The 27,970-nt window shown below is 39.0% G+C and overlaps 1 protein-coding gene across 3 annotated transcripts in view; it reads left to right on the forward strand.

Moving 5' to 3' along the window:
- CRYBG3 (crystallin beta-gamma domain containing 3) overlaps window positions 1-27,970 on the forward strand; it is a 128,535-nt gene that overhangs the window by 63,905 nt on the left and 36,660 nt on the right. For 2 of the 3 annotated variants that reach the window (XM_014464002.2, XM_006098357.3), the window contains exons 8-16: window positions 404-540; window positions 1,725-1,839; window positions 3,552-3,587; window positions 5,816-5,949; window positions 9,041-9,167; window positions 17,535-17,677; window positions 17,785-17,911; window positions 18,945-18,977; window positions 24,714-24,823. In XM_014464002.2, coding sequence (XP_014319488.1) covers window positions 404-540; window positions 1,725-1,839; window positions 3,552-3,587; window positions 5,816-5,949; window positions 9,041-9,167; window positions 17,535-17,677; window positions 17,785-17,911; window positions 18,945-18,977; window positions 24,714-24,823 — 962 coding nt within the window. Of the gene's footprint in view, window positions 1-403; window positions 541-1,724; window positions 1,840-3,551; window positions 3,588-4,732; window positions 4,879-5,815; window positions 5,950-9,040; window positions 9,168-17,534; window positions 17,678-17,784; window positions 17,912-18,944; window positions 18,978-24,713; window positions 24,824-27,970 lie in introns of those variants that run through there. The other variant, XM_023762098.1, reaches the window with a different exon arrangement.

A 27,970-nucleotide genomic window follows, 5' to 3' on the forward strand; every position in this document is an offset into this window, starting at 1 on the left:
GGACAAATTGGCAGTTACAGAATAGTCATGGAGATGTAAAGTACAACATAGGGAATATAATAAAAAATATTGTAATAACTATGTATGGTGCCAGGTGGCTTCTAGACTTATTGGGGGGGTCACTTCATAAATTATATAAATGTCTATCCACTATGCTATACACTGAAACTAATATAAAATAATATTGAATATAAACTGTAATTGAAAAATGTAAAAGAAAATTTTTTTTTCAAGATGAAAAATTTATTTTAAAAAACTAAAATAGGGAAACAGTATTTCTTTCATGTTGCCCTGTGAAGAAATTTAACTGAGCAATGAGAATAGTTGTAACTGCATGTCCAGGGTGCTGAGAACACTGGACTGTGTGTTTCTTAGATGATTTCAAAACCAATTTTTTTCCCAGGATTGCAGTATTCCAGAGATAGAACTTTGCCTGCAGTCTGACCCACCATGTTGTCCTGTCTGCATACAGCGAGCGGTCCCTAACTTAGAAGAGCTGGATATCCCCAAATACACGTCCTTCACTGTGAAGTCGGGAGTGTACGTATCCGTTTCTCTTTATTTCAGTGAGTGATGGCCACCAAAGTTAACTTTTTGTTTCATACTTCAGTAAGTGACACACGTGTTTCTGAAGTGTAAGTTCATTTCCTTTGTGCCCCTGGGTACCTAAGAAAGACTGCTGCAGGGACGAAACAGATTCTCTCTCATTGGCTCCCATTAAGTCTTTGCTGTATGGCTCACAGGAGCATATACGGTCTCACACACCATTCTCGATCATCGATGCATCCATCTCTTTTTCTCCACCAAATTTTAGGACTTAGAAATAAAAGTGTGTCCCTGGCCTAAAATTCTGCAGCCTAAACTATTTCTGGAGCGTCTCAGTGCTAGTAGTTGCTGAGTGCCTCTGCAGTGCCAGGGACATGGTGCCTTTTTGTTTATTACTCCTCTATGCCTTCAAGGCAGGTGGAGCTGTGCTCATGTTATAAATAAGGCAATTAAGGGGTTGGGCTCAGGCTAGGCGTTTCTGATTCCAAAGGTATCTTCAGGAGTATGGGTCTGAGTTTAGTCTTAATTCAAAGATGCTGTGATGCCTGGTTCAACATGGATCTCTCTTGTTTCATTCACTGTTTTCATCTGCTTTGACGATGGTGCTGTAGAATTTTGGGGTCATTGTAGGACGTCTTTCTTCATCTTCCCCAACCATGGATTAGAACTCTTGGGCAGACCCAGGAATTAACCCTATCCATGAGCAATATCTGTAATTATCAAATTTAGGTGGAAGCTAGATGAGTCTTTGGGGAATCTTATTCACATACTGCTCCTAAGGCAGCCAGTAGAACTGATAACTGATTCTAAAAATGTAGGTCAAAGTTGTAAGATGCCTAGTGGAATCCCTACCTCTGATTGCTCCAGTTTTCAAAAGAATGGAACATGGTGGTATGCAATTGATACTTCACTTATATTCTGCTTGACTTGAAGTATTGGGAGTTTTTAATGCTTGGAAAACATATGATAGACTTATTACAGGATCCGTAATGTTTGAATGTAAGTACTTAATAGCATGTTAACTTGTTGTTTCTTGTTGGCACAGTCACTTTGAGTGAGTTTATTAGCATAATTCCATGATAGATTTTTGTTTTGTTTTTACATAGCCCTTTTAACTTTTACAGAACCAGACGAAGGTATTCCTGTTATACTTTAACCAGTCATTCCTTTCTTTGTAGTTGGCTTGCCTACCCAGATATTAATTTTAAGGGGCAAGCTACAATTTTGGAGGAGGGCCATGGACTCTTTGAGATTTCTGCAGCAGAAATGAAATCATTGCATCCACTTCAAATGGTAAGCAAATGTAAAAGGAAACATTTTTCCAAATACCCATGAATCCAAAATTAAATAGCTCTGATGATTGCTCATGCATGTCAGTCCTGAGAAATGAATGTGAATACTACTGAATTAACAAACTATGAATTCATTGTTTTTGTTTCTTTATATTGTAGAGAATATCCATGTGAGAAATTTTAATTTTTTCCCCAGAAGACAAATGTCTAATTTATTTTGTGCTAAGTTTATAACAGTGCATGCAATTTCTTTATAAATGTTCTGTGAAATTTTTTACTATTTAATAAAGTTTTGAATTTTCTTTTTTATGCTTATTATAAATTACTAATAGATTATACTCTTCAATTGTAGTAATGCATGCTAAGCTCAGCATTAGTAGTAAATGGGCAGTCTTTCAGTGGTGGCTTTCTTAAAGATAAGTACCTTCAGTGTTTATTTTCTTGCACACATTTTTATTTGAGGTGCAAAGTATTAATTAAATGTTACCTGTGTGATAAAGGCATATTTGGTGGTTTTGTGCCTTTTTTAAAAATTAAGAACAAACTGCCGAGACCGGTTTGGCTCAGTGGATAGAGCGTCAGCCTGCGGACTGAAAGGTCCCGGGTTCGATTCCGGTCAAGGGCATGTACCTGGGTTGCGGGCACATCCCCAGTAGGAGATGTGCAGGAGGCAGCTGGTCGATGTTTCTCTCTCATCGATGTTTCTAACTATCTCTCTCTCCCTTCCTCTCTGTAAAAAATCAATAAAATATATTTTAAAAAAAATTAAGAACAAACTAAGAAATTTTAAGAAATATTTTAATGTGGGACAGCATTCGAAACAAGTAGATTATAGAATTAGTTTTTTTGTGAGAAGAAAGGTACTTTTTATGCTCTACAACAAGCATTTCAAACTCAGAGGCTAACACGGGCCAAATAAACAAGGCATGTGGCCCGTAGACCATGAGTTTGACATGCTTGCTCTACAACCTTGAAGCCCAAAAGACATTAAATATGATAAAAAGTATTGACAGAACGTGGAAGAGGAAGTGCTCTCTCTAATTTAAAAGCCCAAGCAATTGTAGAGAAGACTTTTAGTAATAAGTGCTTTAGAAATCTCTTCTGCCAAATGAGGTTTTTAAATCTAACAATTCCACTCTTATTTTTGGACTTGGGATTAAATCTTTAATTACTCATGTGTGCTTAGGACTGAAGTTCTGTTTTCTTCCTTGTTGTTGTAATCTGGAAAGTATAATACATATGTTTTTTTAATCTCAGAGAGGAAGGGGGAGAGAGAGAGAGAGAGAGAGAGAGAGAGAGAGAGAGAGAGAAAGAGAAACATCAATGATGAGAGAGAATCACTGACTGGCTGCCTCCTGCACGCCCCACACTGGGGATTGAGCCCACAACCCAAGTATGTGCCCTGACTGGGAATCAAACCATGACATCCTGGTTCATAGGTCATTGCTCAACCACTGAGCAACACTGGCCAAGCTGGAAAGTATCTTCTAATATCTCCTGCCCCATCTACATTGATGTAGAGAAGTCTGGCTTGATTTTAACTATTATAGAGTTCTGTTCTTAAAATTTTAAATTTATCACAACTTAAATTTAATTGTTACATAGTCTTCACTAATCAGATTTTTATATAACCTATACATGTATGTCACATAGTTACTTTCAAATGTTTTAAATGTTTATATATTTAACATTAAAATTTCTTATTATCTTAAGGGTGGACTAAAAGTGGAAATGCCCATGAACTTAAAGGTAAGTTTGGAACAGGCTGTTGTAGTAGGCTAAAAAAGATTGAGTATTATTTTTTTGTGTAATTTGAACTGTTAAAATTGAAAACAGTTACCTGAATATATGTTATCAGTGAATGTTGGGGTGGGGGGAAGTGACTGCACGAAAGCCCAGGTCTGTATTGAAAACCCAAACCCAATAAGCACCTACTGACAGGTGAAAAGGTGGTAAGTTTGATTTTTGTTTGGGGTGGGGTATAGGTCGCAGCTAGATATTCAGGTGGAGATACCTAGCAGGCATTTGGGGTGATGCTCAAGGAGATCCAGGATGGTTAGAAGGTGTAGATAGCTCTGTCAGGTAGACGGCAGTTTTTAAATCATGAGTATTTAAAGGGAAGGATAGAGGCGATGAAAACTAGAGTGGTAGCGGTGCCATGATTAAGCACATTTTGGGAAAGAAAGGAAGAAATAGAATTATAAAATGTGTCTAAGGAGAGGTCAGAAGATAAAAGTGCAGTGAGAAAAGCTGCCAACAGCCTCTGTGTAATGAGGGCACGGCACCTCCAGGGGCAGGGGTGGGCAGCGATTGATCCATTCTCCTTTCCTCCAAACTGACACACAGCATCCAAACCTCCCATTTGGGGGCTTCCTAATTTGTGGAATTGACTACCATTCTCTCTAGATGGAGTCTTTTGGAACTCAATATCTGAGTGTGTCTAATACATTTTGGCTGTACGATGGAATCACTCATATCTGAGTTTAAAAAAAAATACTTATGCCTGGGTTCCACTCACAAAGGTACTGGCTTGGTCCTGGGTGTGGTCATATTTTGCAGAGCTTCCCCAGTGATTCTAACTTATAACTAAAGTTTCAAACCAGGGACCTAGTAGATGCAGAATTAGCTGGGACACGCCCTGAGTAGCTCCTGTCTTAGTCTCCTTGCTTGCTGAATCAGAACTTCGGTGCAGCAGGCTGGGTCTGCCTTGGACATTGCAGTCTGACAGGTTGTAGAGGTGTATGAATGGAATGGCTGTCATAGACAGCCACAGTTTTCAAGGTGCTAGATGTCAGTTATGGCTTACTCATCAAAGGATTATCGCTTCTTTCTTATTTTGGTTGTGTTCGGCATATGTATTAAACCCAAATAAAACTTCATTTCTTCCAATACAGCACCTGGTGAAGAATTAACAGGTAGAAAACTGCAGGAGCAGTGCTACATATTTACTTCAGTCTGTATAATTTTATCAGTTTTTTAAAAAAGAGCTATGCATAACCCATAGACAGGACGATAGGGTGGTAAAGGCTTTGAGGGGAGGAGAGGGCAAAGGGGAATACAAAGGGGACATATGTAATACTGTCAGCAATAAAGATTTATAAAAAAGAAAATAATAAGAGCTATCACTTGCTGGTTCGCTGTGTTTGAGCATGGGATCTTATTGGCCAAGGCCATGTGTTGCCAGTTGTGCACAGATTGTGCCATTAGCCACAAATAGGACCGAGTGCTAGTATGTGGGTAGACTAGCGCTGTTATCACTTCCACATACTAAGAGCAGCTCATACTTGAGAATAAAGAGCATCAAAATGGTGGGGAAAAGATACTTGTACTAATCCAAATTTGAAGTAAATGAAATGCTGCAAATTTATTTCCTTCTACACTTACCTCCTCCCCCCTAATTTAAATCAACCATGGAGTAAAAATACTATAACTTTTCAATCATTTTTTATTTTTAGGAAGTTTCCTACTTAGACTCAAGAATTTGCCTGTCTCTTTCTTCTTGTTAAATAGTAACAACCATAGAAGCACCGTTATAAGAAACAGCATGTTTTCTCAAATCCATAGATAATTTATTATTATGCCCTGGAACCTCAAGAGAGCTTTTATTTCTTACAGGGGACATTCCATAAGTATAAGGAAGGTTTGTATTAAATTCTAATCACAGGGATAAACTTAGGAAGACAATTCAAGAACCAGTTATAAGAGAGTTTTTCCTATGAGAGGGTCATAGGATTTGGATAACCAGAACAATGTGATCAGACTTGAGTATATTAATATAAGAGAAGTATACTATTAAGATATTTTATCATTGTGATGCTAAAGACTCATTTATGCCTTGTGACTGTCAGACACTGTGCTCTAGTGTAAGTATATATTAATGAAAAAACAGACCATGATCCTTATTCATGGTGTTGTCTTTAACGTGTATCTATTCTAAAATATGAGCATGTTAAGTACTTTCCTTTCATATTTTTCAGGTTATTATTTATGAAAAACCTCACTTCCATGGACAAGCCAAAAAGTTTAGTGAACATATAGATTCTGTCCCTAATTTTTTAAAAAATGATGAGGAATTTCATGGAATTGGATCTATTCGTGTCATCGGTGGAGTGTGAGTGTCATATTTTCAATAGTTGATTTAGTCTATTTATGAAGGTCAGTACAGAAAATGTGCTAATCAGAGCAAAAACCACCTGCCTTAGTCTGAAGATATAAATTCCTTTGATAATATGGGAAATAAAAAATATTAGCTACTAGTAGCCTCCTGTGAACGCTTGGCATTACAGATTTTGAGGTAGATTAAATAGAAAATAGTTTCCAAAACTTCAGCACTTAGTATTACTAATCACAATACAGAAATAAGAATTGCAAATAAAATTATTTTCTTAAAGATTATGAGCATGGATGAGAGCCCTAGTTTTTTGTTTGTTTTAAATATTTTTATTGATATATTTTTATTGATTTCAGAGAGGAAGGGAAAGGGAGAGAAAGATTGAAACATCAATGATGAGAGAGAATCATTGATTGGCTGCCTCCTGCATGCCCATACTGGGAATTGAGCCCACAACTGGGCATGTGCCCTGACTGGGAATCAAACCGTGACCTCCTGGTTCATAGGTTGACGCTCAACCACTGAGCCACACTGGCCAGGCTTAAAGTATTTTTAGTGAATATTCTGTCCTATAGCTTCCTTATACACTCTGATTTTATAGGGTCAACACAACACAAAATAAAAAAATCTCTTCTATGGCTCTTAGTTGACTCTGTGCTGAGGACATTGACAGTGAGCCCTCCCCCATTAAAGAAGTAGCCTGGTTGTCTGTTTCAAAGTAAGGCATTTTGATATCGTTAACCTGTGGCCCTGAACTGCATTTGGAAGCCCCCAAAGAGCTCCTAAGTATAAACCCATTGTAGCCATCATTGTGCTAACTCAGTCTCAGTCAGCAGTTACTGGGGCAGGAGCCCCAGGAAATCTGTGGCCCGACTTCTGTATTTGTATCCTGGCAGGTAAAACCAGGGAGAAGCAGCTTTCATAGCTTATTCACCATTGTCAACCCAGTACTGATCCCTCCAGATACTTTCCGTTAGTCTCTCTGTTGATATGTCGGTCTATTTGGAATGTTGGTTTGTTTTAATTTAAGCCTTGGTACCTCTTGATACTTGTGCTAACATTGTATAACTTATTCAGGATACTCTAGCAAAAGATGCTATTAAAATACTTTATTCATAGAAATTAAATGACTTATATATAAGATCACTCAAGCATCTATATTTTAGAGACTTAGAATTTGCTATTTCCAGCAAAAAAAAATCAAGCGATGGCCATACCAACCAAATTGGAATTATGAGAGACTATGCAATATGCTGGATAGGTGGATCATATCCATAATTAGTCTGACATTTTGGTAATCATCTTTTTGTTTGTTTGTTTTGGTAAATATATTTTCATAAAAAATACATTTATTTTTTCTTTCAATTTTATTTTGTAATTATTTTTGAATTTTAAATTTTTATTAAGGGCTTGAAGAACAAATATGCCTTGGACAAACACATTTCTATTGTGTTGTATTTATTTGTGGTGTCCTCTGATTTGTGAACACACATGCTTCTTGTTAATCCTTTGCTAAATATTTTTGCCTTTTCTTCCCTCTGGGATCCAAATATTTTTCCCATTAACTAGATTGTGATTGTCATTGTTCTTTCCTATAATTATTTTATTAAAATCTCAAAATATTATGACTTACAATACAATGTACACACTATCATTTTTATATGGCAACTGCAGAGAAAAATGTGATGTCCCCATTGAGAGATAAACAGCCAACTTCATTATTTTTTCTGCATTTCTACCATTTTTCACTTTTGTCAGCTGCTTATATGTGGTATATGAGGGCTCTTCCTCATCTCTCTCCCATCTTGAAGGATCTGGGGAAAGTGAGGTTGATGTTTCTTAATTTTTCTCAGATAACATCTACATTTTAATATCTCAGATGGATATATACATTGAATCTTAATTAAATCTATTCAGAAAAACTGGGCAGAAGATTTTCAACTGTCATTATATGAAAATTCACTGATCTCTTCTTTAATAGTAAGGTCCTCTGTACCTTTTATTCTTTTTCCCATTCAAATGCATTAAAAGCTTGTTTTGAGTAGCCTCATTTATATAAAAGAAAGCTTAGAATTTGAAAGTTCTTATAAGATTTATTTTCACATAATAGCTTAAGAATAAAGTAATGCTAGTTTCTGTACACATTACAAATATATTAAGATGTATAAGACATGTTTATTCCAACTCATGTGCCCCCTTCTCCTGCTGTACGCACACCTGCAGCACAAAGCCAGGAAGGATTCATGATTGCTGAGCAGCTACTGCAGTTTTGCACCCTATGGAAACCTGTGGAATATTTTTATATCTTCACAGCTAGAGTAGGGGTGGAGAAAGGAAACAAACAGTAGTAACCTTACCAGGCTTCAGTTTGTCAAACTCCAGAATTCAGAAGTCCCCAACCCAGGAGCCCAAAATAGTCATCCTTGGCATGTGCCAGGGGAGCGGGTCCCACTCTGGTCGCACAGTGTGGCCGAAGGGAGGGTTTAAGTTCGTCAACACATACTGTGACCCATCTTTGCCCACAGCCTCTGCATGCATGAAGGCCACCAAGGCTAATACCAGCTCGGTCACACTTCCCAGTTTCTCTTTGCTAAACCCCCGTGTGATGTGTTTTAGAGCTGAAGCCTGGTGAGAGGCTCCTTGATCTAAATCTAAATGCATGTTTAATATAGTAATCATGCTCTCATTCCAGAGGGCTTCATCAGTACAACAGGAGTGACTATCTTTGCATCTCAGTGTGGGTTTGTAACTTGTCTCATTGCCTATTTGTGCTTTCCATTATTTTTTACTTGGTAAACTGTTCTTCAACCATTTTGAGATGTGGTATCAGGCCACACCACGTGCATTAATGAGCACTGCTTTGTTGTAATTCTGCAACAGTTGACCTTTTGGTGGGAGAGACTGCAAACTATAAAAATTATTGATCCATGGAGCGTATACCATTTGTCTTTGTAAATGGTAACAAAACAAATATGTTGCTTTTTAAAACACTGTGATGTGCAACGGGGTGCTTTATCATGATTTTTTTCCTTGCGTTTTTGACTACAGTTTTACTCATGAATGGCTCAGTTGGTGTCCTCTGTATTTCTAGGTGGGTTGCCTATGAAAAAGAACATTTTAAAGGCCAACAATTCTTGCTTGAAGAAGGAGATTATGAAGACAGAAATGCTTATGGGGCATTGAGCGGCCCCATCTTGTCTTTCCGGTACTTACAAGCTGTGAGTTAGCTCCCAAATTCTTAATTTCTCTCTTTATTTTTCCATAAAAATTGGACATGACCTCTGATACAACATGAGGTTTTAACATCTTTCTAAAACCTGAGGGCACTAAACTGAACTGCTTATGTGATGTACCTGTTTTTTGTTTGTTTGTTTTTTAATTGAATTTATTGGGGTGACATTGGTTAATAAAATTATAGGTACAGTTCTGTCATACATCATCTGTATATTGTGTGTTCACCACCCAAGTCAAGTCTCCTTCCATCACCATTTATCCCCTTTACCTTCTTCTACCTCCCCCGCTTGCCTGTTTTTCTAACTGCCATGATTATTTCAGAATACTTGTATTTACTTTTCACCTATTGACTCCACATTTTTGAGCACCTGCTTTGATAGCTGTATTGTGCCAGGTGCTGGAGGTACAGTGGCCAGAGACTCAGCCCTGCCCTCCCAGAGCAGGCAGTCTGATAGGGAAACGACGCTTACAGCGGTGTTTGATGTTGTTTGACGGTGATTGACTTGAGCACAGAGTACTGAGGGTACTCAGAAAAAGGTCAGCTACTCCTGTTGGAAGTGAGAGGAAGTGAAGAGGACAGCTGAGCTGAAATTTCAAGTTCAGGAGTTACCAGGTGAAGAAATTCAGGACAGGGTGAAGGGGAAAGGTAGGTGCTGTTTTAGTAAGAGAGTAACATATATAAAGGCAAGGATGTAAGCCAGTGGTTCTCAGTTTGGGGTGATTTTACCCTCTAGGGGCCATTGGCAGTATCTGGAGAAATTTAGTATTGTCGTGATTGGGGGCGGGGGCATGCTACTGACATTTAGTGAGTAAAAGCCAGAGATACTGCTGAACACCTACAATTCAAAGGGCAACCCCCCTCACCGCACCTCCCACCCCCAGCAAAGAAGGAATCTTCTGACCTAAAATGTTAATAGTGCTGAGGTTGAGAATCTGCCATATTAAGTAATGGGGGGGTAGGGAATGCAGTTAAGTCGGGGTATTAGGAAGAACTTTGGGAAGATGAGTCCAGAGGCAGATAATGCAAGGCCTCATATGCCATGTTGAAAAGTTCAGATTTTTTTTTTCTTGACTTGATAATGAGCCACTCATGGATTTTAGACCTGGTGAGTATGATTAGATTAGTGGTTTAGAAAGATCTTTTTGGTGACTGTATTAAGAAATGGCACAGTGTAAAGGAAGTCTGGAGAAAAGGGGACCAGGACCTTGCAGGACTCCGGTGAAAGCTGATGAAGCTGTAGAGAAGAGGCGGTGAATGATAGAGTTCTGTAGGATACCAAGCCTTCTCAAATGTGACTCATTTCTCTGACCAGCCCTGCAGACTCTAATATGCTCAGAGGGGCATGTTTTCTTATGATTGAGGCATTCCCACTGCAGTCTCTTTCCAAAATAATCTGTACCCATATGAACTCTAAACTCTGGCATAGTGAAAGCCCTCTTGGAAGGAACTGATAATGAAGCGAAGGGTGGTTGTGGGTCCACGTGGACTGAGCACAGGGTGAGCGCAGAGGTTGTGTGCTCTGGCCCCTCTGGTCTGTGTGTCTGGGCCAGCAGCAGCTCTGCTGCAACCCCTCACCTGGCCAGACAGGAGGAGCCAGAATGGGAAAGAAGCACAGGGAACAAGGGAGCTTTTTTTCTTTTTGTGTTGGTTTTTTTTTCCATGAAACATCCTTGTCCATAAGAGTTGGAAACCAGTTCTGCCTGACAGAAATACAGGGCAATCCACTGAAGACTGGGCACTGAGTTTATTTGAGTGACAGATAGGTAACTTTTGAGGTATTTATTCCACAATATACAGTGACCAGCGGTTTTCTCTACCTAGCCACTCCTTACCTGAGCACTAAAAGGCAAGCAAGCCCTAACTGGTTTGGCTCAGTGGATAGAGCGTCCCAGGTTTGATTCCTGTGAAGGGCATGTACCTTGGTTGTGGGCACATCCCCAGTAGGGGGTGTGCAGGAGGCAGCTGATCGATGTTTCTCTCTCATCGATGTTTCTAACTCTCTATCCTTCTCCCTTCCTCTCTGTAAAAAATCAATAAAATATCTTTTAAAAAAATAATAATAAAATAAAAGGCAAGCAAGACAAAACAAGATAGTCTTCAATCTTTTTTTTTAAGGTTGTTGACCACACTCTTTGAGTAAACTGTAGGTCATGATTCGATGCATCTTCCACCTTGTATCAAAATTTTCTTTTCCCTCCTTATTTCAAAAAGAATTGAGTGGAAGCATTGCTGATCCTAGAAATGAATGTGATGGTATCTTCCAAAGATGAGTGTGACTAAAGCAAGCTAACAAAAAACAAATCTCATCTCACTAATTAAAATCTACCAATAGTAGAAAATATGAAAATATATGAATACTATAACTGTACAGGGTGGGACAAAAGTAGATTTACAGTTGTAGCCACTTTCGAGTGCAATAATTATTTTGTATTATTATTTACTTATTGCATTTGAAAGTAGATACAACTGTAAACCTACTTTTGCCCCACCCTGTAGAGCTACATAATTATGAAATATTTGATATAGAGAGTCTATGATAATCTATATTGGAAAAATTGGCATGTTAATTAGTGCTGCATACAAAATTTGCGGCATTTACAAAAATAAGTAAAAGTACCCTTTCAAGAAGATCTTCTATTCTCTTTAAATTAGATTTTTTTAAAGTTAAAAGGTAAGTTATTAAGTTATAGTTAAAGATGTTTTCATAATCCTCATTATAATATTCTAACATTTGTCAAGGACCTGACTTTCATGCTTATACTTAATCTTTTCAAAGGCATACATACGTCCTCTCAATCTTACAGATTGAGAAACTAAGGACCTGAGAGATACTGTGCCCAAGTGTAAAGCTGTGAGTTGACGGCAAATCTGCCTACTCTGGAGCCTATCCTATATAATAAAGAGCTAATATGCAAATTGTCATCACACCCTCACGCCGTCACATCATAACGGCTCAGACACTCAACAACGGGGAGAGGAATGGGGACCAGCTAGGTACAAATGAGCTCACGAGAGAGGAATAGGGACTAGCCAGGCTGCAGCCCAAGAGAGGGACAAGCCGCCTGCCCCCGAGGGGTCCTGGATTGGAGAGGGTGCAGGCCAGGCTGAAGGACCCCCCCCCTCCTCCGTGCACGAATTTTGTGCACCGGGCCTCTAGTACCATATAATTTCTTTTCCTCTTTTACAAAATGGTTAGACTAAAACAGCACTTAACAATGGAAAACTGGATCTCATTCAACCGAAGGTTTATTGGCACTTCCTTTGTGGCTGTAAAGATATGTCACATTGCAGACAATACACATACATATTATAAGTAATTATTTACATGAACTTTCAGACAGTTTATTTATAAACTTATGTCCACAAAATATTTTCAGATGAAATATATGAACAAATCTGTACATATTTAGAAAATTTAGAATTTAAAGATGTTTATAGTATGAAAATGCTTTTAAAAACTTGCTTATCAAGTTTTACTTAAAAATATTTTACATTCACTAGACATAGTATATAATGGGAGAGTTCACTTTATTGAGGCATGCTTGACATGTAAAGAGTTGTGCATATTTCTTTTTATTTTTTTGTTTATTTTTTATCCTTTTTTTGTTTATTTTTTTCATTGATTTTTAGAGAAAGTAGAAGGGAGGGGAGAGACAGAGAGAGAAACATCGATGTAAGAGAGACACATTGATTGGTTGCCTCCTGCACACGCCCAGACTAGGGCAGGGATTGAGCCTGCAACCTAGGTATGTACGCTTGACTGGAATCAAACCCGTGACCTTTCAGTCCAAGGGCAGACGCTCTAAACACTGATCCAAACCGGCTAGTGCAAGCTGTGCATATTTAATGAGTTTGGGGATAAATTACACCTGTGAAATCATCTACCACCATCAGAGCCATAGACATATTAATCATCTCCCCAAATTTTCTTCCATACCCTTTATTATTACTTTTTTATGTGTGATAATAAGGTCTACCCTCATTGAAAATTTTAAGTAATACAGTATTTAGATATAGGACTTAAAGCCTTTGTCACAGACCTACATAAGTAGGAGACTCTCAGATGTCTCTAACCTTAGAACGAGTGAAATGCTACATTTTCAGATCTAAGTTGAGGTGATATAAAATAAACAAGAGGACAGAAAACTGCATAATACAATACAGTTTTCTAATGTCTTGGTTCCAGTATGCAGAATACTCTGGATTCTACTAAGGTCAAACCCTGGATGAGTTCCTTAGGGAGAATGTGATCTGTGTCCCAGCGTGCTTTGCAGAGTACAACCAGAAATGTGTTCCTAATTCCAAATGAGTCAGGCAGATGTGTTGACTTGGAGTTGAGTATTTTTTTAAAGGACAAGACCAGAAGGAATATAGCAGTAGACTTCAGGGATTAAGGAAGGAATTTTTATTTTTTGGCTTTCTCAACGAAACTGTCTTGACAGACTTGTTTTCCACTAGCTTTTTTATTTGTTTTTGTTACGATTTTCAGACTTTGGGCCTCTTTTCAAATCTCTGAAGCCAGGTGGAATGCAGCGGAGGTCTTTCTCCTAAAGTAATGGGTATGCTCAGTCTCCGCTGGTGTCCCATGTTGCATCGTCCACGGGGCTTGTAGCGCAAAAGCTCTGGCACCCAGTCAGCTGAGGGATGTTATGGAAATTAAAAATAATCAAATTACTGATCTTTAAGGCTGTTTGGTCCTGCGGCAGCTGCTCATTCGTTTTCTTAGCAGCAGGAGTACTGTACTGAGAAACTATTAAACTATCCCGATTTTTCAATGGATGTCAGTGCTTTGAAAAAATAAAGTGGAATATAGAGTTGAGGTCATTCCATCATTATTCATTCTTCTCGAGCTGTAAAGCTCCATTTAAATCAGTATGACTTCTGACGTTATTTAATTGTGCCTAATAAAGTGGGATGGCAGTGACCTGGTAACCTCGTGGGGCTTACTCAGGATGTTGTAACTCTGAGGGCCTGTTGCAGTTACCTCCAGAACAAGACAGTTACAATTTTTTTTGTTTTGGGGTGTGTTTTCTTTAACTATTTCATGCCATGCTTTGTACACATGACCCTGGAGGTTTAGCTCCAAATGATTGGGATTGGCTTAGAGGTAGAACTCTGCCTGGAAGGGGCACCATAGTGATGGCAGCTAGTCAACTAGATCAGATATTGTATATTTGGTAGGTTTCAGGAAAAATGCAGAGAAGCTCAAAACTAGGAGAGTGGTTCAGAAGGGTACTTACAAAAGACAGAAAGCAAGAGCTATAGGCACCAAAAGCCAAAGCTGGAAAGAGGAGAGCAATGCTACTTGGGAGATTCCCATGGCCCTTGGTAGACAGAGCAGGAAGGACACACACTCAAGCCATGGGAGTAAATTTTTTAAAATATATTTTTATTGATTTCAGAGAAGAAGGGAGAGGGAGAGAGAGATAGAAACATCAATAGTGAGAATCATTGACCAGCTGCCTCTTATGCGCCCCACACTGGGGATTGAGCCCACAACCCAGGCATGTGCCCTGACCGGGAATCAAACCATGACCTCCTAGTTCATAGGTCGAAGCTCAAGCACTGAACCACGCTGGCTGGGCAGGGAGTAAATTTATTTGTGAATGCATACACTGTCAGCACTTGCACCTGGCACTTTTGACAGCAGATTCCTCCTCTGTTCGGCTCTGGGCTGCATTGTGGTCAAATGGCCTGTCCCTCCAGCCTGCTTCCCAGTTCACCCTCCTCACTGTGGTCACTCCCCCACAACCCACACAATTGATTTGTGCAAGTCATTGTTTAAGTAGAGCACATCACATAGTAACACAAGTTATTTTCATGAAAGGGCACAAACACGTTAAGCATGCACATATCTCTATTTTTTGTCTTTGTCCCATTTGATTCCAACATAATATAATGAATGACATATGGTATATTTCAGTTTATCCCTGCACCCCCCTTCCTGAAACCCTAACCCAGAGTAGAGTAGGTAATAGAAACAGAGTTGGAGCATTCCAGAGTGACCAGAGAGAGGGAGGGAAGGAGGGATGGAAGAAAGGAGGGAAGGAGTGAGGGAGGAAAGGAGGGGAGAGAGCCATAAAATTGAGAGCTGATAAAAGACCTTCCCATTTTGTTTGGGCCTGACTTGGTAGGTGGCTGTTGATACTGGTTCCCAACTGCCTCGAGCTAGTTACGCATTCTCAGGTTGCAAGAGACAAAGCCATGTTCATGCTGGAAGTGTATGCTGTCAGTACAGCCAGGTTTGTTGATGTGGCACCCGGGCTATACACTTCATCCTTCAGTTGTGAGGCTTATTCAGGGGACTTTAAGGCAAATCACTTACAGGCTATTAAAGCCTTGATTTCCTCATCTGTGTGTGTGTGTATAATATTGATATAATGTATTAATATGTTATATCAATCTTCTATATATACTAGTGACCCAGCGCGCAAAATCGCGTGAGACCCAGACCTGCAGGAAATAGTGTGAAACCCAGGACCCCAGACCCCGCCACGCCACGGGGCAGGCGGCTTGTCCCTCTCCTGGGCCGCAGGTGCAGGTGCAGCCATTGGCGCCTGGGATTGCGGGGCGGGTACTTGTCCCTCTCCCGGGCCGCAGCCTGGTTGGTCCCCATTTCTCTCTCGTGTGCTCATTTGTGCCTGGCTGGTCCCCATTCCTCTCTCCTCAGTGTTGAGTGTCTGAGCCGTTATGGCGTGACAGCGTGAGGGTGTGATGACCATTTGCATATTAGCTCTTTATTATATAGGATAAAAGGATAATATGCACATGTCCCCTCAGGAGTTCGAATGGAGACCGAGAGTTCAGTCGTTTACTATGACATGCGCTGACCACCACGGGGAGGCACAGAATGAAGGAAGGCCCTGGCCAGCAACCGTGGAAGGAAGGCCCCGGCCGGCAGCCAGAAGGCTCTGACTGGCCCTGATCGCTGGCCAGGCCTAGGGACTCTACCTGTGCACAGATTTCATGCACCGGGCCTCTAGTTTTTATATATTACTTAGTATAATTATATATCACTCCGTTTCTTAGTTGTACAATGCTGATGAAAGTAATATAATCTCATTTGATTGTTCATTTGAAAATAATGCACATCAAACTCCTGGCCAGTAATAAGTGTAGAATATATTTCACTGTTAGCTTGTTAAAAACTCTTCATAATTATATTTATTCCATCAAGTGGTAGATGCATAAAAGTTTATCTTGATGCATCTTTTGGACATTTACATTGTCTACAGCTCTTCCAAACAATGCATCTTTGCATATAAATTACCTACTGTTTAGTTTCTTTAAAAAGCTCAACTTAAAAAAGGTAGGGATTAATTTCAGGCTCAAAGAGTGTGAACAATATCAATCTTTTAAATATATTCTATATTATTTTCTAAAATAGCTGTCCAATGTATGTTTCCACCAGGAGTGTTCCCTGACAAAACTGGGTTTTAAGATCCTTCTTATCTTAATTTAAAAAGTGAAAATTGTGTCAATTGTTTTATTTTGAATTTATTTTTATTAGTGAAATTCAAAATAAAACAATTGACACAATTTTCTTATTTGTTTTTAATTTTTTGTGAAATGTCTGTTATTTGTTGACTTATCAATTTGGGTCTTAGAGTTTTTCTGATAATTTTGTTTCAAACATGTCTGATTAAAACTTTATACAATTTTCTTTCAGTTTATTTTTTTATTTTTTTAAATATATTTTATTGATTTTTCACAGAGAGGAAGGGGAGAGGGATAGAGAATTAGAAACATCAATGAGAGAGAAACATGGATTTAGCTGCCTCCTGCACACTCCCCACTGGGGTTGTGCCCGCAACCAAGGTACATGCCCTTGACCGGAATCGAACCTGGGACCCTTTAGTCTGCAGGCTGACACTCTATCCACTGAGCCAAACCAGTTAGAGCATTTTCTCTCAATTTAATTTTTTAATAATTTTTTCTTTTGTCAAGCACTTTATTTTCCCAATTTCATTTAAGCACATCAAATCCTCCCCCTTGTTGCCCATTTTGTTTCATGCAGCTTTTGATCTTTAGGCATAAGTGAGACTTTAGTTTCCTTTACAAGTAGTGTTGCACATGGTAGCCTGTAAGTCCTAGCAATTTACCAACTGTTGACTAATTTCAACTTATATAAAAATGGTATGTTTTTCTGATTAAAGTAAAAATTGAGGCTTAGTTTTTAAAACTATTTAGGAATAGTGACTATTACAATTATTCCCAATACCATTTAAAATTCTTTCTGGAGCTATGTTTGTGAAAATTATCCTACAAGTATGTGAAAATTGTGCAAAGATTGAGCAAGCCATAAAACAAAATTCATGCATTTTCTAAACTTTTCTCTTCCTCCTCTTAGAATTTTATAGAGTCTTCCATCACACTGTTTGAATCTGACCTGGAAAGTGGGAAGTTTATTGACATTAAAAATCAGGAAATTTCTGACTTAGAAGAAACGGGCTTTGGCACTGAAACAAGATCCATTCATGTTAAAAGTGGAGTGTAAGTTGTCTCCTCCCTTGAGAACCTTTAAATGTTCTCTGCTGTTTAAAATTGTTGGTTGCTCGATTCTACATCACCTCTGTTCTTTTTCCTTTTCCCCCTACTAGGTGGGTTGCCTACCAGCAGAAGTTTTTCTGTGGAGAACAGTACATTTTAGAGAAAGGGAAATACAAATGCTTTTTTGACTGGGGAGGATCAAATAACATAATCATGTCAATACGACCTATCCAACTGGTAAGTTAAAAGTATGGACATAGCTAATGCCAGGGGCATGGGATGGCATACAACAGAATGTGTGGAACAAGCTTTTTCAAAGTGAAATTGTTGATCTATGTTGCATGTATGTGTAGAGAAAATGAAATAGCATAAGAATTTCTGTGGACTCCATAGAGATCTTGTGTGTGATATTAGCACATTGATGAAGTGGCTTTGTAATTTGATCAGTTCATTCACTGAGCAGCATCTATTTGGTGCCTCTGCTGTGCCAGACACTGTACTGATTCACTGGAGATAGATGGATAAGACTGCCCTGATGGGTCTCAGTCTCTGAGGAGATAGACATACAGATAATTAATTATAGAGTGATTAGTGAGAAAATGAAATGTGTAGGCGGTGGGAGGGGAGCAGGGGAAAGGAAGCACTCAGGACCTGGGAACTTGGGGACCGTGCCACAGAAGGGAATACACTGGGTGAAATCTGAAGGTACGTAGGGCAGAGAGGGCATTCCACAAAAAGCCTGGGTAATAACAAACACTACAGGGCAGTCTGGGTGCCCATGAGATAGTTTGGGAGACGGAATGGTGGGAAGTTCAGACGCTTTTGTTCTAATGGGTATTGGGGCACATTTTTTCTTCCAGCTACAGTATTACTCAAAGTGAATTAGTAATAAATACAAAATTACTGTAAGAGAATTCAGTAAGTTATTTGAGGGTCTTGGCCAATTCAAAAAATCTAGTAAATTGGCTAGACCAGCCTTGGGCAAACTACGGCCCGTTTGAAATGAATAAAACTAAAAAAAAAAAAGACCGTACCCTTTTATGTAATGATGTTTACTTTGAATTTATATTAGTTCACACAAACACTCCATCCATGCTTTTGTTCCAGCCCTCCGGTCCAGTTTAAGAACCCATTGTGGCCCTCGAGTCAAAAAGTTTGCCCACCCCTGGGCTAGACCTTCCTCCCCGCCAAGATATTTTCGGAACTTTTGAGAAGACTACTGATTATATGGTTACAATTGTTTTAATGTTTTATTTAATATGTTTTTCAGGAACCACTTGGGATAAATGAGCCTCCACATTTGGTATGTTTAAAAATAGCCTTACCTGGGGATTGTTAAATTGTTTACTAAAAGCGTCTATGCCCTTTCTCTCAAATCCTTGTTTCCTTCAGATAACGTGTGTGTGGCTGTGTGTCAGGGCAGCTGCGTTGTGCTTCGTACCTGCACGCAGAAGAGCCCATCTTTGTTGCTGGTGGTTCTGGCCTGGATGTGTCCCAGCTCCTGTTTTCTTCTGATAGGGATTCAACTCTAACCACTGTGGGGTCATTTTGAACGTCTGCCACTCTGCTTCCCTGTTGCCCAGCCGTTCTTGAGTGTTTTATCCTTATTCAGCACCTAGAGAAATAGCTAGCTGTCTTGACATGTTTATTATTCCTAATGTATTTCTAATACCAAAATCAGATAGGTCTTAAAAGCGCTATTAAAATTGCAACCTTACTTCTTTATTTCTAGTGGTAGTGGTTTGAAGGATTGGGCATTACTCTGGAGCCTAAGTTTTGTTTATTATCCATTGAGGGCTAGAAATTGTGCCCCCCCCCCGTTTTGTTTTGTTTTTTTTTACTTTTTTATTGAATTTATTGGGGTGACATTTGTTAATAAAACTATATAGATTTCAGGTATACATTCCTATAATACATCATCTGTATATTGTATTGTGTGTTCACTACCCCAAGTCAAGTTTCCTTCCGTCACCATCTCCCCTTTACCCTCTGGTAATCACCATAGTGTTGTCTGTGTGAGTTTTTTGTGGTTTTTGCTTAATCCCTTTACCGACTTAAGCCAGTCAGAGAAAGACAAGTGCCAAATGATTTCACTCATATGTGAAATCTAATGAACAAAATAGAATTAGACTCATAGCTAGAGGAAAGACTGGCAGCTGTCAGAGGGGAGGGGGCTGTGGGGCTGGATGAAAAGGTGGAACAGAAATTGTGCTCATTTAGTGCTTCTGATAACTCTGTGAGGTCAGGGTTAATCTCATTTATTGATGAGCAAACCGAGGTTTAGAATTTATATCATTTCACACAATCACAAAATGGGCATTTTCTAGTATCTGACGCTACTTAGCCACATTTTCAGGATTTTACATCAAGAAAGACATTGCATGATATGAGCAGTACAACTATAGAAGGAAAAGAGATTGAGAGAGATAGCTTCTTCTGTCTCACTTTAAACAACAAATTTGGAACATTTTCTGTCAAAAAGCCAAATATATTGATTAATTTTAATTACTTGACATTTGCTAGCTTTACATAATGCTGAATCCTTCTCTTTGAGTGTATGTTTTTCATGTTCACATCATTGTTTATATATTTTAAATCAGCTTAGTTTATCCATTCACAGTGCTTTCAGGTTTCATTTTCTGATTAACTCAGGCCCATTGGGAACATTTCCTTTGTAAATACAGGGTGGGGTAAAAGTAGGTTTACAGTTGTGAGTTTGAGAAGCAGTTAATAAAGCTATTGTAATAATTACATGTCTTTTTCCAAAAGAACAGTTGTAAACCCACTTTTGTTCTACCCTGTATAATCGAGCTGTTGTATTTGGAGACACTTCCTGCCAAAATATTTATTTTGAATCTTTGTAAACTTCAGCTGTGGACTCTTAAAGGACTTTTTCACATGAATCAACATAAGTAGTTAAGGGGTTAAATAGGGATGATTCCTAACTGCACATTTCTGAGTCTTAAGTGCAGATAGAAGTCACATTCTTTTCAGGTCTGTTTCCCTCCTACGTCCCTGTCCTTTGTATGGACTTCCTTGTTTGGGGTGGATTGCTCAGAGGGTTTCTTCATAGTATTTCCAGTCCAACTTGAAGAGAAAAGGAAGCAGCAGAGAACGCCCAGTGGACTTGGCCCACTTCGTTTTTCTGGCTCTGGCTCAGCTATTGCCTTGTGAAATAAATGTTTCTGACAGGTGGATGGTAGCTGGATATTTGGTCACATGCAGACAAAGCCTCCTTAATTGACCCAGTATCAAAGGTCTTATTATTTCCACTGGACCAACGTTCCAGAACGTTCTGGTAGTTTTTGGATTGGCTGACACTCTGGTTCCACACAGTAATTAGAAAGTATTTTTGTTCTTTACAAGTAGCTGTGATAGCCAGACTGACCATGCAGATGCTGTGTTCAGAGGAAGTCGTCGTTTTCTCTGTCTGTGGAATAAGTAGGAAGTTACATCTCAGACTTCAAGTCAGCGATGGAATTTTTTGTATGATAGTGATTTGAAAAGGAACCTCAAGCATCCTAAGAAAGGAAAAACCAGAAAATGTATGTGGATAAAGATCAGTATACATCATGAGAGTTATGCTAATAAAAATGTTCTTGCTGATGTGTAAGCATGTCATGATGAGATGTCTTATTTGGAACATGGAACAACACCTCCTTGTATTGAGAGGATTGTTTTTGATTGAAGCTCAGTCACCAAGTCTAATTGCCACTCAAAATATAAAGGAGCATTATAGAGTTCTTCATATTCAGCAGGTGGCATTTTATTTTTATTTTTCCCCAAACAAAACAAAAAAGCAAACCATGTGGATTATGTTCCTAATGTCTTCATCACCCCGCACCCCCAGCAAGTCCAAATCAGAAATTTCACTAAATTAAATCTTACAACAGTGTGTTTAGTTTTCAGGGAGGTTGTTTTCAGGCATCATTCTCTGGAAATTCTAACCCAACCAAGGACTTTGCTTTCTTAGAATCTTTTTCAAGTCTATTGCAAATACAATTAGAAGTTTGGGTTTCTTTCACTATTGAGCCCTTGTTGAATTTTATGCATGATTCTGGCTGAGAAAAAGTGACTGGATATTTATTTTCTTATATAATTTTGCCACATTGAATTTTAGAGTGATTGCAGGATCTTTAATAGTTATGGTTACTGTTATTATTGATGGGGAAAAGGAACAACAGTTTTAGTCAAATATCATTAAGATTCAAGAGCAGTAGAGAAAAACACTTCTTCATGGTACTGTGACTAGATCATCTTTATAGAATCCACAGGTAGAAACACTAGAGAAGTACTTCACCAAGTAAAGACAGCCCTTCTAGGAGTAATCAGAGAAGTACAGTTATTGTAGGACATGTAATTGATGGGAAAAGTACATAACACTACAGGATGAGGCAGCGTGATGCAACAGAAGATTGCAAGCAAGACAACCAGCGTGTTTGGAGGAGGTCCAAAGGGCAGCAGAAAGTCTTTTTAGACAGGATAGAATGTTTCTCACGGAAATTACTTTAATATTGGAGTAAATACATTCAAAATTATTCTGATGTGGATAAACTGAGCACAACTTCTGTGTTTGGTCTTGAGTTTTTAGTTTATCATATTAGATTAAAGACCAACTGCATTTATTCTTATATACCATAAATGAAAAGTATATAGTAAAAAGCATTTCTGCAAATCTTCATAAAGCAGTGATAATTTGTGCCTTAAAGGACAGTCTAAAGGAGAAATAAGATAATATGTGAGAAAAGGCACCTTGCAAACCAATGGTACACTGTATTTTTTTCTTTTTTTTTTTTTTGCTTCCATACAGTTCCATTTGTGGGGCTGGTAGGAATGGAGCTGTGCCCAGATGGCACAGAGAGCTGGATGTGGTTTGAAATAAACTTTTGTTTATCTGACTACTTGCCTGTGTTCTAAGCAAAGTATCTGCATTGTTTTATACATTTATTCTACATTATCCTAGGAAGGAAACTAAAATAGTTATCCAGCCAGTAGTACACAGGACTTAATTTCACCAAGTTTCATTACTATAGTTTATAAATGCAGTGCTGGTTTCTGTATGGACCGTCCTCAGAAAATTATTATGAGAATTGTTTTATTATGAGGCATTTTTAAGGTAGTCAGAATGAAGTGTTACTTTTCTCTCTGTGTGTGTGTGTGTGTGTGTGTGTGTGTGTGTAAATTTCAGTTAATGCTTCTAAGTATGAACACTGAGACTAAAAAGTAGAGGTGGCTACTATACCTATCATCTGAAGTATGTTTACCTTGCATTGTCAGTTGTCCAGGACTTGACATTTCATGGTGAAACATTGAAGTATAAATTATAAGCTCAACAATATGAAAATAATTAAACAAACTGGAAATACAATTGTGAATGAAACAGCCATGATCTCTGTTCTCATGTGGCTTTTTCAGTTCTTATTGTGAATTGAGGTAATATCTACATATAGGAGAAATTACATTTTTTTAAGTTAAATGTGATTTACTTTTAGACTCGTTTTTTATACACCTTTAAGTTAAAATATACAGCCTGGCCCTGGCCAGTGTGGCTCAGGTGGTTGGATGTCATCCCATGCAAGGAGAGGCCACTGGCTCGATTCCCTGTCTGGGCACATGGCCGGTCTGTGGGCTCAGTCCCCAGTAGGGGGCGTGCAAGAGGCACTGATTGGTGTTTCTCTCATTGATGTTCCTCTCCCTCTCTCTCTTAAATCAAAAACATTATATATTCTGAAAAACCACTATCCAAAATACATGCTCTTATCAAGGAATTTAGGGGCAATTTCCCTGGACATGAAAAATTGTTCTTACACAGGAAATTATTCCAGAAGTCTGTCTCATTTGGACTTGTTTTTTGTTGCTATCCTCTCTGTGCAACCAAAGGACCATGGTAGAAACTTGCTAGATCACAGCTCCTAGTTGTAATGCTCCAAATACAGCCTGGTTTCACAATAGGAAGTCGTGTTGCGCAAGCCGCAGTTGGTCAGAGGAATTGGTTCTCTCACCTCCCAGGTTTTGGCTGATCTTTGAAAGACTAAGCAAGGCCAAAGCAGAATGACATGGTCAAGAAAGAATTCCTCAGAATGCAGAGACCATCAGCCTCTAAGAAGGGCCCTGGAGAAGAAGGAAAAAGCGAACAGCTGATGCTCAAAGAAGCCTTGTTCTCCATGACCTCACGAGCAGCAGAGAGGGCGATGCTGCAGATAGTTCATTGTGATGCATTCTTAGCCCAGCGCAGGCCTGTCCGTGCAGGGTGGACCTGTGGGCCATGGCATTTCAAGGCTCTGGTGGATTATGGAATATTTATAGGGCTCATTAATTTTGTCTCACCTATTACAGATCCAGGGTCACTTGTGTTGCAGATATGTATCTCTGGTCTAAAGGAACTTATTATTGGGATTAAGTTTAAGGTAGTCTAATCAGTAAACTGAATCCTGTACCCTGAAATGCATGACACGGACGTCTCTCTTCACCATAAGTCTTCCACTGACTAATCCTATCATCATCATCTCCACTCTCACAGGCAGCTCATGGCACTGTGGGTGTGTGCTCATGTTCTCTCCTCCCTCTCATTAACTGTGGATCCGGAAGGCTTGGAAAGGGAAGAGGCATATCAGCCACCCCTCATACTAATCCAAATCTCCTTTGTGTTTAGCACTAAAGTGCTTATTATTTCATACCCGTAGTGTCATGACAGGGGAGAATAATTGATACAATGGATAAGGACCACATCTTAGTGGAGGAGGGATTCTGGTTTACTCTTATAGGTAGAATTGTTTTCTGGGCTTCTGTGCCCAGTATTTTGTGCAAGAGATAGATGAAAAAGGTAAATACATGATGACATTCCTGAAAACATGTATGGGGAATAAAATGTGAATTTTAGGGAAATGTCATCCTTAACACGGATTAATTGATAATAGATACATCATGAATCTAATATTTCACTGAATTTTTTATAAGGCCATGAAACTAAAAGTTTGCTTTTGTGGTTATATCAAACAGTTGTTTTCTGTGTAATTGTTGTGTTGTGTTTGTTTTTTAGCTCAAAGCATTCAGTAAACCAGGGTTCCAAGGTGAATGTGTAGATTTTACCAAAGAAATTTCTGATTTGACTTCATTCACTCCATGTTCTTTCAAAGTTCTTCGGGGCTGGTAAGTATACTTATTGAGTGTTTTTTACTGTTGTTTAACAACTAAATTTCTTTAAAATTTACAGATATTTGACCTGTATTATTTTTTGCATACACAGTGAAATAAAAATGTTTTTATTCATTGATGGACTGCTAAATAGCCTATATTAACTTTTTCCAACTCCTGTTATGAGCCATTGTGTAACAGAGAAACAGGATGCCAATTAGCCTGCTTCAGGAACATTTGGGTGATTTTTTCTTACTGTTACATTATTTTCTAAATATTTTGAGTGTTTATATTGTATGTTTATTGTGTAGCATAATAGAGTGCTATAAAAAGATTAGTGCTTTTGTTCAGATAAGACTCCTGAATTAAAGAAAAAATTTTTTTGTTTAGAGTATTTATCATCCCCATTTCATAGATGCAGGTCCTGGTTCAGAGTTAGTGTTTCCCCAAGATCAACCGAATGTCAGGCCCAGTGTGGCTTGGTCGTTTTTTATTAAGTCCTATGTTCTCCCAACTGCAGCAACATACTGGATCTTTCTAACATGTATCTGAAGTCTGAAATTGTGTATAATTCTCAAGATATATAATCCTTAGCATGGATAAATTGATAATAGATACATCATGAGTATAATATTTCACTGTAGTGTGTGTGTGTGTTGTCTTTTTATTGTGGTAAAATATACGTAACATGAAATTTACCATTTTAATTTTAAGTGTAGATTTGAGTAGCATCTCTATGTATCAAATATCTACCTAATAACTCATCAAAGTCACTTTATTCGTTCTTTAAGATAACCTTGGATTCATCAATTCTCCTCTCTCTCCTAAACCAGTAGAGACTAGGATCTCTTGTTTTCCATTTGAGGAACTTCAGTCTCCTAATCAACCCGCTCCAATATTGTATTACTTCCTTTGGTTACCACAAACCAATCATCGCCCATTTATTTGCCCCAAAGTTCAGTTTAATATGTTTACTACTCTGCTTTAAATTCCATAGCCACTTTCTAATACCAGTCAGATGTTCAAAGTCTTCCAGGATTTACCATCAACTCATCTCATTTTCTCTATCCATCCTCCAGTCTGCCCTTACACTGCCCCCATCCTCTCCTCTCCCAACATTTACTCAGCTTACCCTCCACACCAGGGGTCAGCAAACTTTTTCATCTGTGAGCCCTACAGGCTGCTCCCCAGATACTCCACAGCCACTGTAGTGCAACGGTACTATGGACAATAGATAAACAGGCAGGCATGTCTGGGTTCCAGTGAGACTGTTTATGGCCATTAAAATTTGAATTGTATATAATATTCACATGTCACGAAATACCCTTCTTTTAATCTCTTTAAACATGCAAGACCATTTCATTAAAAAAAAAATACAGGAACCATGGCGATTGCTTCAGTACCTGGAATGCTTGAAGGAGATGGATTTGAGCCACTCCCATCACTTCCAGCTCTGTAACCTTAAACATACTGGGTTATCTCTCTGAACCTCAGTTTCCTTAGCTGTAAAGGAGGAATAATAATAATACCTACCTCAAAGGATTCTTACAAGGACTGAATAAATAATGTATATGGAAGGCTTACTCCATGCCTGACACATGGAAACCCTTTGACAAATGTTGGCTATAAATTGCTAATTACATAGAAGATATGACAGTAAGTTACGATGTCACAGAGCATTTCTGTGGTTTTCCAAAGTTAACCTGGTCTAGCCAAACTACAGTTCTAATGATCTTAAAATGTAGGGTTGCAACTTAAACACATCAAAACTGAAGTAGTAACAGCCAATTCATTAATCCCTTAGCTCCATCCTTTCAAAAGGACATTTCTTAATCAAGCTTTGATGATTGCTGAAGTCAAGTCCCTCAAGCCCATTGACTGTGACGATAATTCAATATCCAAGATTCTGAAGGGTTTATTTCTTTTTTATCATCTTAATTAGCTGTCAGGTGTGCAGGTAACAGACTTTATATACTGTTGTGTGATTTAGGAGTCTAGCTTATAACCCACCTAGACTGAAGGACACACTCATTGTTAAACAAGGATACAAATTTTTATTTTCCCCAAAAAAACTTCTAATGTGTTCAAGAGCTTAATAATCACTACAATTTGATCCCAGAGGTTTGTACTTGCAAGCACTAAATGAAGTTAATGTCATTAGCTTAAAGCAGATATTGTCTTTTAATTTCAGCTCTATCATTTGATAAGTTGGGGAGACCTTGGGCAAATTGAACTTCATTGTGTTGCCTTTAACAATATGGTTTTATGCCCTGGCCAGTGTGATTTGGTTGGTTGGAGTGTCATCCCTATACCAAAAGGTGGCAGGTTCGATTCCTGGTCAGGGCACATACCTAGGTTGCAGGTTCAATCCCAGGTGTCTGTCTCTCTCTCTCTCTCTCTCTCTCTCTCCCCCTCCTTCCTTCCCTCCCTCTCTCCTTCCTTCCCTCCCTCCCTCCCTCACTCTCTTTTTCTCTCTAAAATCAATAAAAAAACATAGCCTCAGGTGAGAATTTAAAATAAGTAAATAAATAAATATACATATATATATATATATGGTTTTATCTCATGGAATTTTTGAGGACATGGTGAAATAGTATACACACACATACACACACACACACACACACACACACACACACACTAATAAAAGACAAAGATGCTAATTGACCATACCTTTGCTATGCCCCAAGCCACGCCCACCACCCAATCAGAGCGACTATATGCAAATTAACCCAACCAAGATGGTGGCCGGCAGCCACAGACCTAGAGCAAGCAGGAGGCTTGGTTGCCCGGGCAATGGAGGAAGCCAAGCTTCCCACTTGCCCTGAGCAGGCTATGGCCTCTGCTCATGGCCACAAAGTTTCAATTATAGAAGACAAATCCCAGATACCTGCTTCCAGCCAGCCTCCATGGGAGCTTGGGTGGCTGGGGGTTGTGGCCAGCCTGCAAACAGCCATCAGCCCCTCACCCAGGCTGGCCAGGCACCCCAGCAGGACCCCCCCACCCTGAAGGGGCTGTGGCCAGCCTGCAAACAGCCATCAGCCCCTCACCCAGGATGGCCAGGCACCCCAGGGGGGAACCCCTATTCTGAAGGGGCTGTGGCCAGCCTGCAAACAGTCATCAGCCCCTCACCCAGGCTGGCCAGGCACTCACTATATAAAA

This window comes from Myotis lucifugus, unplaced genomic scaffold (genome assembly GCF_000147115.1).
Source record: "Myotis lucifugus unplaced genomic scaffold, Myoluc2.0 scaffold_231, whole genome shotgun sequence".
In the NCBI taxonomy this organism is placed as follows: domain Eukaryota; kingdom Metazoa; phylum Chordata; class Mammalia; order Chiroptera; family Vespertilionidae; genus Myotis; species Myotis lucifugus.